The sequence below is a fragment of the Triturus cristatus genome, chromosome 3_2, assembly GCF_964204655.1.
Source record: "Triturus cristatus chromosome 3_2, aTriCri1.1, whole genome shotgun sequence".
Taxonomy (NCBI): Eukaryota; Metazoa; Chordata; class Amphibia; order Caudata; family Salamandridae; genus Triturus; species Triturus cristatus.
In genome coordinates, this window is record NC_140584.1 from 689,639,336 (window position 1) to 689,654,238 (window position 14,903).

General features: G+C 45.4%; 1 protein-coding gene across 1 annotated transcript in view; it reads right to left on the reverse strand.

Moving 5' to 3' along the window:
• Positions 1–14,903, reverse strand: part of VPS8 (VPS8 subunit of CORVET complex) — a 1,789,524-nt gene that overhangs the window by 576,429 nt on the left and 1,198,192 nt on the right. Inside the window, exon 37 of the mRNA XM_085648738.1 lies at positions 1,985–2,027. Within this exon, the coding sequence (XP_085504864.1) occupies positions 1,985–2,027 (43 nt within the window). The remainder of the gene's footprint in view (positions 1–1,984; positions 2,028–14,903) is intronic.

Here is a 14,903-nt window from a genome sequence, read left to right on the forward strand (position 1 = left end):
GACCAACTGGGCAGCCTCTGGACTACGAAGGGGTTTGACCAGTGGGATACGATTGGTATCAGCAAAGTGGGAGACCTGTGGCATAAGGGCACGGTTAAGACTTTCGCGGTGCTCCAGGCCGAATACGAGCTTACGGACAGGGAGTTCTTCCGCTATGCCCAGGTTCGACACGCCCTGCTCTCGGTCTTTGGGGAGGGGACCAAGATCCCGGTTTCCTCGCCCCTCGAGGACCGCATACTTGACGGACATGTCCCTGACAGTACTATTTCTTTAACTTATAAAAAACTGATTAATCATCGGGCTGACCTCTTTGTGCGCCTCCGGGAGGCTTGGACGGGGGATGGGGTGGAATTGGACGACGAGGACTGGCAGTCTGCACTGTCGTCCCCCAAGGAGGTCGCCATTCCAGCCCGTCTCCGGTTGGTACAGCTTAAGATTCTTCACCGGGTGTATGTGACGGGTCCTCGCTTGGTCTCGATGGGATTTTCCGACGACGGGCTCTGTAAGCGGGGTTGTGGGCTCAGCGCCACCTTTCTCCATATCCTGTGGGAGTGCCGCGAGGTGGCGGACTACTGGCGCCGGGTCCATACGGTTATGGGACAGGTCACTGGGGTTGTGCTGCTGCCGGAGGTGCGTCGCTGTGTCCTGAATGTGTGGGAGCCCAATGATTACAGCGCGGCTCAGACTCGGTGGGCGGCCCTGGGGAACATGATTGCCAAGAGAGATATAGCGCAGCTTTGGGGCGCCCAACGGCCGCCCACCGTGTCAGTATGGAAGGAGAATATGGACTGGTGTATGTTCAGGGAGAAGACTGTGTATGTGGCCCGTGGTAAGCCGGGGGCATGGGGTAGAATCTGGGGGCAATGGAATGCGTATCGCGGGGGTATCTGTACGCCCCCCCTGGTGGACACCGATATCGCCATGTCCCCCTGACCCTTGATGGTTCCTGGCACCTTTTGGAATAACTACATATGGACGTTCATCTCCCTTGACCCCCCCCCCCCGTCCCCAGCCTCCCGGTACTCCTTCCTTTTGCCGGCTGCTTAATGGTCTGAACTGGAGTGCCCCGGAGGAAGCCTGACCCGCACTGTTTGCCCTTATGCCTCGCCTTTTGTTTTTCTTTTAGTTTTTGTGTCTGTTGGACTTAAGTCTCCTGTTCCTCTAGAACTATCCGGAGCCACTACGGGGCTGAGCCCCGGGAATTGACTGCAGCCTTGATAAATGTATATTTCATTCTGTACCTAGCGGCCGGCCCTGGTGGTTGTAGGCCCGTGCTTGTAACCGAATTATTGTTCAATAAAAATTTTATATAAAAAAAAAAAAAAAAAAAAAAAAAAAAAGATCCCACCTGGAACCTGGGGATATTCTAAAGGAAAGGAATCTGCAGTTAGAGGTATCCATCTGAAAGCAATAAACAAGCACACATGATTTCTAATGTTACTATAGAAGTTTGAACAAGCACACAAGGTATATTCAAAGTCACAGCAGATTTTCTTGTGTTAGGATTGAAAATGACTAGCTTGGCCTCAAAGTGCTTTAATTTACTTATTAATGCCACAGGTAGAAGAAAATATATCTGTGTGGATTCAGCTTCCCTAAATCGATAAGGATTTGAAAATGGAGAATCAGGCTTAGACCCTCTTGTATGTCCTGTGCTTTTATTTCACAAGCATGATGGACACATTTTTGCAGTGATGTTCACACTTATGATGAGGTAATATGAGGAGGAGTTTCTAGGAGGGGAGCATGATTTCAACTTGATTTTAAAGCAAGCCATTGTCTCTGTATAAGAGAATGTTGCATTCTCCATGATGGACTGTACATATACGACTCTTAGGTATCTGGTGGAATTTAGGATACATTTACAACAGGGAAAGTATCAAAATTATGTGTACTTCGACAACTTCGTAAGTGTAAGAGTTATCCTTCTTGTTCAAACAGTGAATTTCATGTTAAGCATGTCAGGTGGTTTAACAATACTTACTTTCATCTTCCTGAGTGAGCACCAAGAGTTTTTTTTTAAGTCTCTGAAAAATAATCAAATTAAAAGTGGTGTCAAATTTTCAATATATTTTAGAAATAACTTACAGTACTTTAAACAAAGTAACTAGCCACAACGGTGCTAATGTAATAATTTTAGTGGCCTTTAGTATATAGTAAGTATCTACAGGTGGAAGTTGCAGGTTAGAAGGACATGGATTGATTTGTTTACAAGTACAAAAGTTTATAAAGCACATGTTTATACAACATAAAATGAATAATGTATTGATACTGTGCAACCAAGAGATATAATAGGAAAAAGGCAGATCAGCGCTGCAAATCTAGAAGAAATCATTACAATCACGCAAAAAGATAGGCAGCTCTTATGAAATCTTTCAGCTGTGCTCCCATCTTCCTGCATTCAATTCTAAAAGAACCATTTATTATGCCAGTCAGTTGTTACATGCTTTTTTGATTTGGTGAAAATCCATTCACCCATTTTTGAGATACAAATCAAAATTTGAGGTTCCAATGCACACGTCAAAGCATATATTTTTTTCAAAAAGTCTGACCAACACATTGGCAGAGGGTTAAACATTAACAATGTGAGCACTAAATAAAACTGAACCATGAAGAAAATACCAGATTGCAGTTGCTATGGAGAAAGCCCATGCCGTGGCAGTCTGGAATGACACATCCACCAAAATGAGCAAAATGTCACTGGGACATTTGGTGTTTCACATTGTACCAAACCACCTACCAACATATTTGGTGTTTACAAACAATGGTCGAACATCACACTTAAGGGACCATCGAGTGGTTGAAGGGGGCAAAAGCGATGCCATGGCAGACTAAAACGACACAACAATGCAATGTTCATGAACACTGAAAGACACACCAACAATAACACAAAAATAAAGGAGAGTCATAGTTTTCTACAAAATTGTTGGCCTTAAAGGGAATCTGGTCGAAGCGGCACTGCAAAAGAGAAAACCTAAAAAGGTCTCCTTAACTTATTGTGGCTACTCATGGGATATCAAAAACGATGCTCGAATATATTTTCTCACTCATGGTCATCTTTAGTACTCAGGTTGTAGCTTGAAGGGTACTGCAGACTATGAATGCAGTGACATTAAACCCACCTGCACAGCTGTTTTTTGGCTCAGAAGAAGACTCTTAACACTTATCCATCATCTGTACAGTTGCACTCACAAGGGCTGTAACAGAATTGGAAGATCTAGCACCATCACTTCCTCCATACTTTAATGTGGCTGACTGAAAACAACTTGACATCTCCAAGAGTAAGAACATTTCTCCCACTGGTTTGCAAATGTAAATGCGCTCCCAATGCTGTGGTTGCAACTGCCCCAGCACAGATTGGGGCCTAAATGGTATTTGAACACAAGGCCCTCTTCGTCCAACTGAAGCAACATCAACAACAGCTGCTGAAGGTCCAGCAACGAGGACCACATCCAGCTGAGCACTGAATCGATAATATTCTCTACTTTTTGGCAGTCACCTGTTCCTTGGTTTCCATTACTGTGAAAGGTACATGCAGAACCAAATGCAGTGCATCAATAGTGTAGCTGAACCCACAGTGCAATGAAGTCTACAAAATATATGTTCTTAAAGTGGGAACACTCAATTTTGCTCAAACGCACACCAGAAGACACAAAACACATAGTGAAATACCATTGTCATTGCATATTAAAAATATTCAAAAAGTAAAGGGAAGTCAGTGACTTATCTCCTGTGAAATGAATTTGGTGAATTTTGGGGGCGGGGTGATTGGGTTGTTGACTGGTGTGATGAACCTGCACTTTAAAGCACAAAGCATTATTTTACCCAAGGTTTTTTGGCGACCGGCAGACATTTTCACACTAGAGTGACATTAATAGGCGCCATTTTGGTTGGTCAGCATCCTAGTCTTTAAAGGGATGTAATTGGTAGCCCCCTTTAAAAGTACTGTGTCTGCACAGATGCGCAGTGGGCGTGATGCTGGCACACCAAATGCAAGCCTGTCAGGGCCCATCCATATGTGTGCTGCAGCCAGGCATGCTGATTGTTGGGGCACAGAAATACATAAGATAGCCTATTCCGCTGAGACTCTTAAAGAGATGGGAAAGACAGTGAGTTGTATGGATCTGTTATGTGTTCATTCCATGCTTGGGTCTATATGCTGTAGTAGCTGTCTCAAACTAAATTCGATTTAAGAGAAAGGAAAAGTGGATGTTCATAGGCACTCACCTGATGGTGACAATCTGAAAGCAAATAAAGCAAGATTTGAGGGGCCTAATCAATGCTTGATCGATGGTCAAGCATGCTCATGACATTAACGATTTGATTATAGATTTTTAAAATTAAACTTTATTTTTTATTTTCATAAATGGAGTCATGTCCACAAAACCAATGTCATATACATAAACACAAAGAATATGAATATATCCGAGTATCACAAATATTTCACAGAATGGTATATACAACCTGCAGAAAGTTCTGGAGCTATGAGGAGACATATAGCACATTATAGTGGTGTTAGACCATCATGGTGTTCCTGTCTGCTGGGGTGATAGTTCCTGCCTTGTTTGCCCATCAGGGGCGGGGTTCTAACCTGAGGAGATAGGATCGTAGTGGCTGCAAGATATCACGGGGTCTAGATGTGTGGGGGAATGATTTGACTATAGATACTGAGCCAGATATCAAGTTTATCACTGAAACATGGCTTGCTGAAGCATCTAATCTAGACAGAGCAGGCTCTGTGCCTGATGGATCTGCAATTCTTCACCTTGATAGAACAGGGGGGATGGGAGGGGGATTAGCCATTAAGGACCAGGATATTCATCAGTGCACTACTTTTACCTTGAAGGGTTTGTTAGGTGCAGAAGGGTGAGGCTTCAGTCTGAAAACAGCATGCCAAAACTAATTTCCAGGAGCTCTAATTTACAGACCTCCCAGTCCATCTACTTATTTCTTTGAAGCACTGGGAGAGATCATTTCACAACACTGTGCTCAATTTTCTTCTTTTACAGTGCTAGGAGATTTTAAAATTCACTTAGATAATCCGAATGACGCAAACGCTCAATCATTCCAGGACACATTTATGGCCTTAAATCTGAAGCAGTAGGTCCAAGAACCAACACATCCAGCTGGACACACATTAGATTTAATTTCCTCCAACCAAAACAACATTAGAATAGAAGAATGAACTGATTTGCCTAGGACCGACTTCCGATTTATAAACTTCAGCTGGGCTGACATTAAAGAACAAGCTACTTACCTTCGGTAACGATAAACAAGTTACTTACATTCGGTAAGGATATATCTGTAAGAAACATAGGTTAGTTATAGATTCCTTACCTTAGAATTCCCCAAGGCGTCGGACTGGATCCGGAGAATATTTTCGTCAGCAGTACCCCTGCGCGTTGAAAGGTGGCGTCGGTCGGCTCCGCGTTCGTCATTGGCGTCGTGGTCGCCGACACGACGTTGCGGCAGATATTTAGACGCTGCCCTTGCGCGCTGACATCAGTTCTGTACACGACTTTTCACGCCAGAAGAACAGAGCGATGCAAGACACTGACCATTGGTGCACAAAACTAGGGCCCTGAAAGGATATCCTTAACCCTAGAAGATAGTTCGCAGAACAGGTAGGAAGGGTGGGGCGGTAAGGAATCCATAACTAACCTATGTTGCTTACAGATATATCGTTACCAAAGGTAAGTAACTTGTTCATCTGAAAGAAACAGTTAGTTATAGATCCTTACCTTAGAAAAGATACCCCAGCAATACCAACCCGGACGTGGGTCTGCAAACCAAGCTCACACCAGAAAGTCTTGGAGAACAGAACGGGCAAAATAGCTGTGTCTCTGGACTTGGCTGTCCAGGCAGTAGTGTTTATTGAACCTGTGTAGAGATGCCCACGTAGCTGCTTGACAGATGTCATTGAGGGGGACTCCATCCCAAAGCAGTAGTAGCTGCCGTTGCCCTGGTGGAATGGGCGCGCAGCCCCACTGGAGGCACTGACCCACCTAGAGATGGTTCGGTGGTGCACAGCCAGACCTTTCTTGGCATCCACGTAGCCAACAAAGAGCTGGTCATCCACCCGGAATTGCTTGGTGCGATCCAAATAAAATGAAAGCACACGTTTTGGGTCTAGACGGTGGAGCCTCTCTTCTTCCTTAGAAGGATGCGGAGGCAGAAAGAAGGTGGGCAAAGTAATGGTTTGACCAATATGAAAGGAAGTAACCAGCTTGGGAAGAAAGGAAGGTCTGCTTTTCAGGACGACCTTGTCTGGATGAACAGCCAGGAAAGGAGGCTTTAAAGAAAGAGCTTGTAGCTCACTCACCCTGCTAGCAGAGGTGATGGCAACCAGAAAAGCAGCCTTTAGGGTAAGAAGTCTGTCTGAGAAGACCGTTATGAAGCGGCTCAAAGGGAGCGTACATAAGGTAAGTACGAACCAAGTTCAAGTCCCACTGAGGCATTAGAATGGAACAGGAGGAAAAAGATGAGTAATGCCCTTAAGCAAGCGATTTACAACAGGGGACTTGAAAAGAGATGGCTGATCAGGAAGCCTAAGAAAGGCTGAAATGGCAGAGAGGTAGCCCTTAAGAGTGCCCAGAGCAGAGCCCTGCTGGGCCAAAGAAAGAAGGAACAAGAGAACCTCAGAAGGCTATAAAGGGGATCCACAGCCTCAACAAATTTGTTCCATCTACAGCCATATACTGTGTTAGTGGAGGGACGCCTGGCTGCCAAGATAATATCACAGACTTCGGGAGACAGGTCAAACTACGTCAACTGCTTACCCTCAATCTCCACGTAAGGAGGTGGCGGCTGGACAGGTTCGGGTGGAGGACTTTCCCCTGCTGCTGCGACAGAATACCCTCCTGAAGAAGCAGTCTGATCGGGAGGATCGATGGCCATGTGTAGCAGCTCGGGGTACCAGACTCTTCGTGCCCAATCTGGAGCCACAAGAATGACATGGGCCCGGTCGCACTTGATCTTTTTCAGCACTCTGGGCAGAAGTGTGATAGGCGGAAAGGCGTAGAGAAGACTGCAAAACTACTCGTGACAAAAAGTGACGCCTAGCGAATGCCGCCTTGGAAATTCCAACGCTCAGAATTGCTGACATTGTGCATTCTCTTCGGTGGCAAACAGATCTAACCAAGGCTCTCTCCACTGTTGAAAGAGACCTTGCACCAGCTCCGAGTGAAGACGCCATTCGTGATCGATCAAGCACCTGCAGCTGAGTTTGTCTGCCTTGGCGTTCAGCGAACCTGCCAGGTGTTGAACCACCAGGGATATGCCCTGATGTTCCAGCCACGTCTAGAGGCGGAGATCCTCTTGACATAGGGTCCATGACCCCATCTCGCCTTGTTTGTTGCAGTACCACATGGCGGTGGTGTTGTCCTTGAACTACTCTTCCCCAGACAGAGGAAAGGAATGCTTTGAGTGCAAGATGAATCGCCCGAAGCTCCAGAAGGTTAATGTGGAGCCCGGACTCCGCAGAAGACCAGAGGCCTCTGATCTCCACCTCCCCCATGTGGCCGCCCCATCCCAGAAGAGATGCATCAGTCACCACTGTGAACTCTGGTTGGGGGAGGGAGAGGGATCTGCTGTCGACCCAATCCTATTTCGTTAGCCACCACTGCAATTGGTGTGCAGTGCCCTTCGAGATCTGGGCGCAATCGGACAGGTTCCCCTGATGTTGTGCCCACTGGAACTTCAGGTCCCACTGCAGAGCCCGCATATGCCATCTGGCATGGTCCACCAGCAGGATGCAGGAGGCCATTAGGCCCAGTAGCGGCGTGGAGCCGACTGCCGGGCCTCGAGAAGCTTTCGGGACAGCTCCCGCAAAGACTTCTGGCCCAGGAGTCGGAGCACGACTTTGGGTCGTGGTCATTCTCCAGGCACCATAAGCACACGAGATAGGGGTCCATCACTGACATCAGCTTGTGGCAGGTGCCAAAAGGCTTGAAGCCGGTCCGTCAAGATGACATCCCTGTGCACCAGGAGTCGTACGACTCGAAATGATGTCGACAAAAAGTCGCAAAAACAGTCAAAAAGTGACTAGAGGTACCGCTGTCTCCGGTACCTGCGCTGGCTGGAGCAGAAAAAAATAAAGATCTGACGTCTGCGCCAAGGGGCAGCATCTAAGTAGATACTGGGACGTCATTCCGGCAATCATGATGCCAACGACGAACGTGGAGTCAACCGACGCCACCTACCGACGCACAGGGATACTGCTGACGAAAAATTCTCAAGATCCAGTCTGACGCCTGGGGTAACTCTAAGGTGAGAAATCCATAACTAATTGTCTCTTTCAGATACCTACTTTGCCAGACTGCCTCTGGGTACTTTGTCGACATTCATGAATTTTCCCCAGATTCTTCAGATCCACCACCGCATGGAACTCGTGTGTTTAAAATTTGGCTCAAAAAGGCCTAATTTTGTTCTACCTTGGGTTTCCATTTGGATTTCCATTTCGTTGCTCTTCCTTTAGATTGTTTTTCTTTTCTGAAATGAATATTATCTCCCAAAACGCTCTGCTGTTGAACTGATAACCAAGGTATTGAAACCTCACTCTTCATCTCACACAGTGTGAAGAGACCTGTCCCTTGTGAACATTTTGGTGGGTCAAGTAATTGAAGGAATTGTTTGGCGTAAGGTGCAATATGATATTTTTAGACCGACAGAAACGTTACATGTACCATATGTATTTAAAATATCCTTGAATTATATTATTACTCCTTGCAGCATCTCTGATGATTGGGGCATTCGTACAGTCAAATCTATGCTTGATGAGCCAGAACATTATACTGTATTTGAACATGGAGATATGTATAGCTGAACATTTAATTATGATGAAATATTTTGTTTTCACCACTATGCACACCATTACTTACACAGAGCTAGTACTCTATGTGCAGTATTTAATTACACATAATGGGAACATCGCCCTACAACACCTTTGGGTAGCTGGAAAACATTCGCGCAGAAGTTTGTATATTTTTCCTGGCAATAACCCCATAGACCCAGAGTCTTATTATTATAAACTTACCCTTGCAAAGAAAATATGCTAACCAACACTAAATTAATTTATTCGGTCCCCTTTGTTTCCCAGTTGGCAATACAAAGGTATGACTTTTGGAAGGACAATATTGATTTAAAGTCTGTTAGGAGAACTAAAGACAAGCAGGTTTAAGGAGACAAGGGTTTGTTTAGAGCGTGCCTTATACCAAGGCAAATAATTTTCTTGAACAAAACTGTGAGACAAACGGCCTGGCCAAGATAAAGGTTATGAACATACCAAACATTCCCACATTTGCAAGTTTTGAGAATTAGCAACAGTTCACAAATTATACAGAGGAAAAGTTCAACAAAAACCTCAAGAACGGTACATATAATTCTTCACATTCCAGTCCAGAGGGATGGCAAGTATGGCCATTAGATACTGATGGTTGTTATGCACGTTTCTTAAACAACACAAAGGGGTTCTGAATAAGCAGACCAGACACTCGATGCGTGAGAGACAACACTAAGGAGTAGTTACAACATATAATGAGGAAAGATTGTACCTTGAAGGGCTAAAACATTCCATATAAGATGAGATGGAAGAACACTTGCCTCTCATTTCTGATGGCATGGACTTGTCTCTACCTTCGGATTTAAAGGATTTTTTATTATTATTATTAGGCCACATCAAAAACGCATGCTATTTACAATGAATTATGGAAGGTTTCATAGCAGGATGCTGTTGAGCTGATACGTAAATTTAGAAAAGGCTCTAGCAGTAGTTGATAATGGTATGACCAATTTATCCACTAGAATGTATTCTCTGAGCAACATTGTGTCATCAGCAATTGACATAAGACCGAGTGACAAGTTCCTCTAACAACATGGAGCGAGTCAGCTTAGATCCATCATGGAATTAAGCTGGACTTTAAGGCGAGAACAGAAAATTATTTCAAATTAGGACGCAACATACAAAATGTTAAAAATAGAACATCTAGAGAAATTACTGTTCACTGTGGCAGAAATACCATCAGTCAATTGGATATTTCATGGATTTATAGATCTGCCAATTTCAACATTCCACTTTACAAACTGCTTACAACACTATCAAGTAGGCAGGTATGAAGCGTTAGAGGAGAGATTTGTACACAAGAATTAGGTCCTACCTATTGGATGCAGGTGTAGAAATGAGGGCACCGATTTTTTTCTTAGTGGTACAGACTGCGGCCATTCTCTAGTTTGCATGGAGGTTACACTTCACAGAGAGTTTAATGACACCCAAGGCAAACTTAGCTTGTTATCTAAAGGGTTCCACAGCAGCTGTAATTCAACAGGCATTCAGATTACTTTCAAATGGGAGTTATTTGATGTTGAATAACCAAGGTTGTAGTGGGATGAGACCGAGAGTAGGGTATCGACCTGTTGTACAAATGTGTTTTTTCCACCTTTCCGTGCAATCAAATAAGTGACAATATGGCCTTCAATTTCTAGCTTTGTCGTGAACATATCTGATGCCACACAGAATCAGGTCATATACAGTGGTGAACCTTCAAGAGTGCCCTTGGTGTGCGCATTTCGATGCTGGCTTTTGACACATGGCTTGGGGCTGCCCGCGCCTGTAGGATTATACAGTGATGTGCTGGGAAGACTGAACAACGCGCATAACTGTACTCTTACATGCACATGGAAATGTGCCTCTTAGAGGCCTTTCCTAAGCCCAAGTCCTGAAAGGGTGGCACCAGGTTGATAGAGCTGGCTCTAGCTCTGGCTAGGAGGAGGATAGCAATGGCCTGAGTGGGCCCTGAGGTGGGGATATATGTGGGTAAAAGACATAACCACCTGGGACAGGTGCTACTGAAAAAAAAAGGCCAGGGGGGTGTGCAGGCACCCTATAACAGGACTGTGGACAAATGTACTGTCGGGACGGGAAAGCGCAACGGACAAAGCAGACCTTGGTGTTAGAGAACATGATGCACTGAATGAGACTAACCCAGAAGACAGTTGAGCGCTGTCGAGCACTGTCTACAGGCGCCGAGTTGGGACAGCTTTTTCTTTCCCGGCGCCCTCTTGACACCGATGGCCCAAGTGGCTGCTACCCCTACCCTGATATGTTGATGGCTGGGTCCATTTACAATGAAGCCCTGGTCCCCCCGCAGGGTGCCCTAGGTGCCTCCTTCACAAACATTTATCCATAGATGTTAGCCACAGTGACCGGGCTCCAGAAGTTTGGGAGTTCTTCCCATCTATTTATTCTGTCCTTTTATTTTCCTTTCTCGTTTATTTGGTTTTTGGAGGTACATACTAGTATTAACCAAGTGAGGCCATCTGCTTTATGCCTAACTGTAAGGGAGAACCGAGGGACGCATTGTATAAGCCAGACCCATGGGTCTAATGTCTGTAGCAATGTAGGCTTTGTTTACCTGTAAGAGCCTCTATGTACTAACTGACAAGGCGTAAAGGAATGTAGATTATTTGTACTGTAACTGTTTGAGTATTTTGTATGCATACAGATGCTACCAAAGCTACAGAACTTGTAATGAGGGCACATGGTTTCAGAACTGAACCAATACCCGAAACAATAGAACGGCCAGGTGGTGGTAGTTGTCCTTTGTGTATTTTGGGAAGTGTGTAAAAATAGGGCATTCTGGACTTGGCAGTAATCGGAAAATTCACCTCTTTGTGGGCTATCTCGTTGTTCTCCCTTGCCTTATTTTCTTCTGAAGTACTTTAGTAGGATCTGACTTCAGAACCTTGAAATTCATCTCGTCTCCCAGAAGACATAGGTAAGTATTCTGGTAGTCTTCTTTCATCTCCATGATAATTGCCCCAACTTTTTGAGCCTTTTTAATAAACAAATCGGTCTTACTGCATACAAAACTCTTTCCCTCCTAGATAAGCTCTGATATCCCAACCTCTTTGTGTCGAGATTCTCTACATCTATAATGACGGCTTCTTCAAAGGCCAACACCTAAGGAAGTATAGAGGAAATTGGGGGATTGAATAAAGACTTCTTATGTAGCCCTGTTGAGCCACTATCTGCATCTGATATTGGTTCATTCTGAAAAGAGACCCTACCCAGATTTTCTTAAAGAATTCAGCTAATTCACATCTCAATTTCAATTTGCCTATATGTATGGTGGAAAAGAAAAGGAATCTTTCCTCTTTCTGTGACAACCAACAGGGTACTTAGTTGTAAAGGAAAGGTCTATATTCAGGTGGGGGATACCTTTTTGCTGTTAGTTATGATAATAGTAGGGAGAGTGTATCCCTTGGCCAAGTTATTCACAGTCTCCTCCACCTCCCTACCCCCCATCCCTACCTAGGAGTAGGGCTCCGACGTGGTCCCTGCTTCAGGTTTATTGGTTAATTATTATTAAGTAGTGCACAGCTGTAGGGAGTACTTGCCTTTCTCTTCACTTGCTGGTGACTAGGCCGTGAGTAAAAAATGTTTTAGTGTTGCTTGGGAGTCAATTTGAAGACCTTCCTCAGCATCTACAGGGTGTGGAAGCAGGATGCAGAGATGGCGTTGAGTTTTGCAGTCATGTTCAGTTTGCTGATGATGAGGGCTGCATGTCTCCTCTGTCAACGATCATTAAGATGACGTCTGTGGCGGCAATTAGTGCTTTTGTGTCTGAACAGTGGTTGGGCCTGAAGAACGAGTTACTTACCTTTGGTAACGATGTATCTGGTAGAGAAACAGTCTCACCGCAGATTGCTTAACTTAGAATATCCCCAGGTGTCAGACTGGATCCGGAAAACTTTTCCCCCAGCAGTACCTCTGCACGCCAGGGGTGGCGTCCCCCAGCTCGATCCCGACGTCGTTCACTGAAGTGACATCAATGGAGCCATATAAGACCCCCCCAGCGTGCTGACGTCAGTTTTCTACAGTGAAACGTTTCCGCGCCATAACGCGGAGCCACGACAAAAACTGCGAGAGTATAGGAACGGTGTGTCATAAAAGAGCAAAAACCTTTGAAAACAATGATAAAAAATCATAGAATGAGAAACAACACCATGTTGAAAGAGTCTCAAGACATGTAGGGACTGAAGTGGGCGAACAGAGCACTCGCCCCATCAAAAGTCCCATAAAAGCAAAGAGCCGTGCCCCCGCAACGGGAGTGGAAACGAATGGCATGACAAAGGACAGTTTGCAACCATAGGATAGAACTGTATGAAAAACAGACTGTAGCCACAGGATGCAACTGTAAAGGACCACAAGACTGGAACCACATGACTCACTGCAAGTGACCAGAAGGGAACAACCACATAGAACGTTCACCACACCCCCCACAGTGACCTATGAAGTGTAGCATAGTGAAATAGAATCTCAACACAATCGACTGTAGCATAGACAAGGAGACCCCAAAGAAATGGGGAGAAACAGACAAGGACGGAGGGAGGGTAGACAAACATGAGTATCTCCACGATGGAGGACCCCAGGTGAAGCAGCATTGAAAAGCACAGACCTAGCCACCCAAAAACGAGAATGGGGGAGGGCCAATGGCACACAACAGAATGACAAACCCTGCCCCAGAGGTGGGTGAAGTAAGTAGCCCTCAGGAAGACCAAGGCCACCTGTAAGGAGGCGAGGTGGTAGAACCTCACCTGGAAAGGTCCTCGCAGAACGGGGAGGACGGGTGGGTGTCAAGGAATCTGCGGCTAGACTGTGTCTCTACCAGATACATCTTTACCGAAGGTAAGTAACTCGTTCATTTGATAGAGACATTTAGCTGCAGATTCCTTAACCTGGAATAGATACCAAAGCCATACCCCATTGGAGGAGGGTCTGTGAATGAAACCAACCAAGTTCCAAGAGAACGTATCCGTCAATTAGAGTGACTAAGCACGGCGGGAACAGCAGTGCCAGCGTGGCTGACACCAGACCTATGAAGCCCTGGAAGTGAGAATGAACAAGGAGAAGCAAAGGCACCACAATCTGTCAGAGAACGATACGAGAACTCCCTCGTCCAGACAGGGACGAAAAAAGACACCAGAAAGGGAGTTGCAGAATGGAAGAAAGTCCATAAACTTCTGCAAAAAGACGGTAACTAAGCACCGGATCCCATGGATCCGCCAGCGACCGAGTCCCAGAAAAAGGGAGAAGATAATATGCCATCGTCCGAGCATACCCACTGAGCATACAGCCAAAAAGTGAAATAGGAGGGGACAGATATCACCATGCAGAGATAAACTGAGTCATGACTACCAGGAGATACAGGTACGTGGATGAAGGATACACAGAAGGAGAAACGAGTATACAGTGAGAACCACACCACTGCTAAAGAAAAGCCCAAGTAATGGGATTACCAACAGTACGCATGCGGCGGCAAAGCAAGGCGGGCGTTCCATATGAGAGAGGAAGAGAGAAAAAGAGAGAGAGTTCGGGGCGAATCCCCCGATACTAGGGCAAGGAAAAACTAGTATGCATACTCTCTCACTGTGTGTATAAATCACGATATATATACCCAAGACAAAGACCTATATATATATAACAAATGAAGGAAAACTGAAAAAGAAGGGGCAACTCGAAGAGCATGCCCTAGATAAAGGGATGTTGCACAATAGGTACCAACCGCACCGGTGTGAAGAATTGCAGGACACAGCAGTATCAAAAACACCAAAAAGCGACAACATCCCCCCTGACGGGGACGGAACCGTTGCCCCCGCGAGACTGGCGGGGACACTGACCACCACACTCACAAGGAAGGAGTGCGAAATACACAGACAGAGGTCTGTCAGAAAAAGGGTGGAAACAGTCCCATACAGACACTGTATAATGACGAGTATCCTGAAGAAGAATACTTGCATCGTAACCTACACAGAAGAAAGCCACATTGCTTTTAGTTATGATTGGCAATTCACAACCAGCGAAATACCTGGAGCGGAACACAGGGCCGTGGAAATAGAGTGACAGC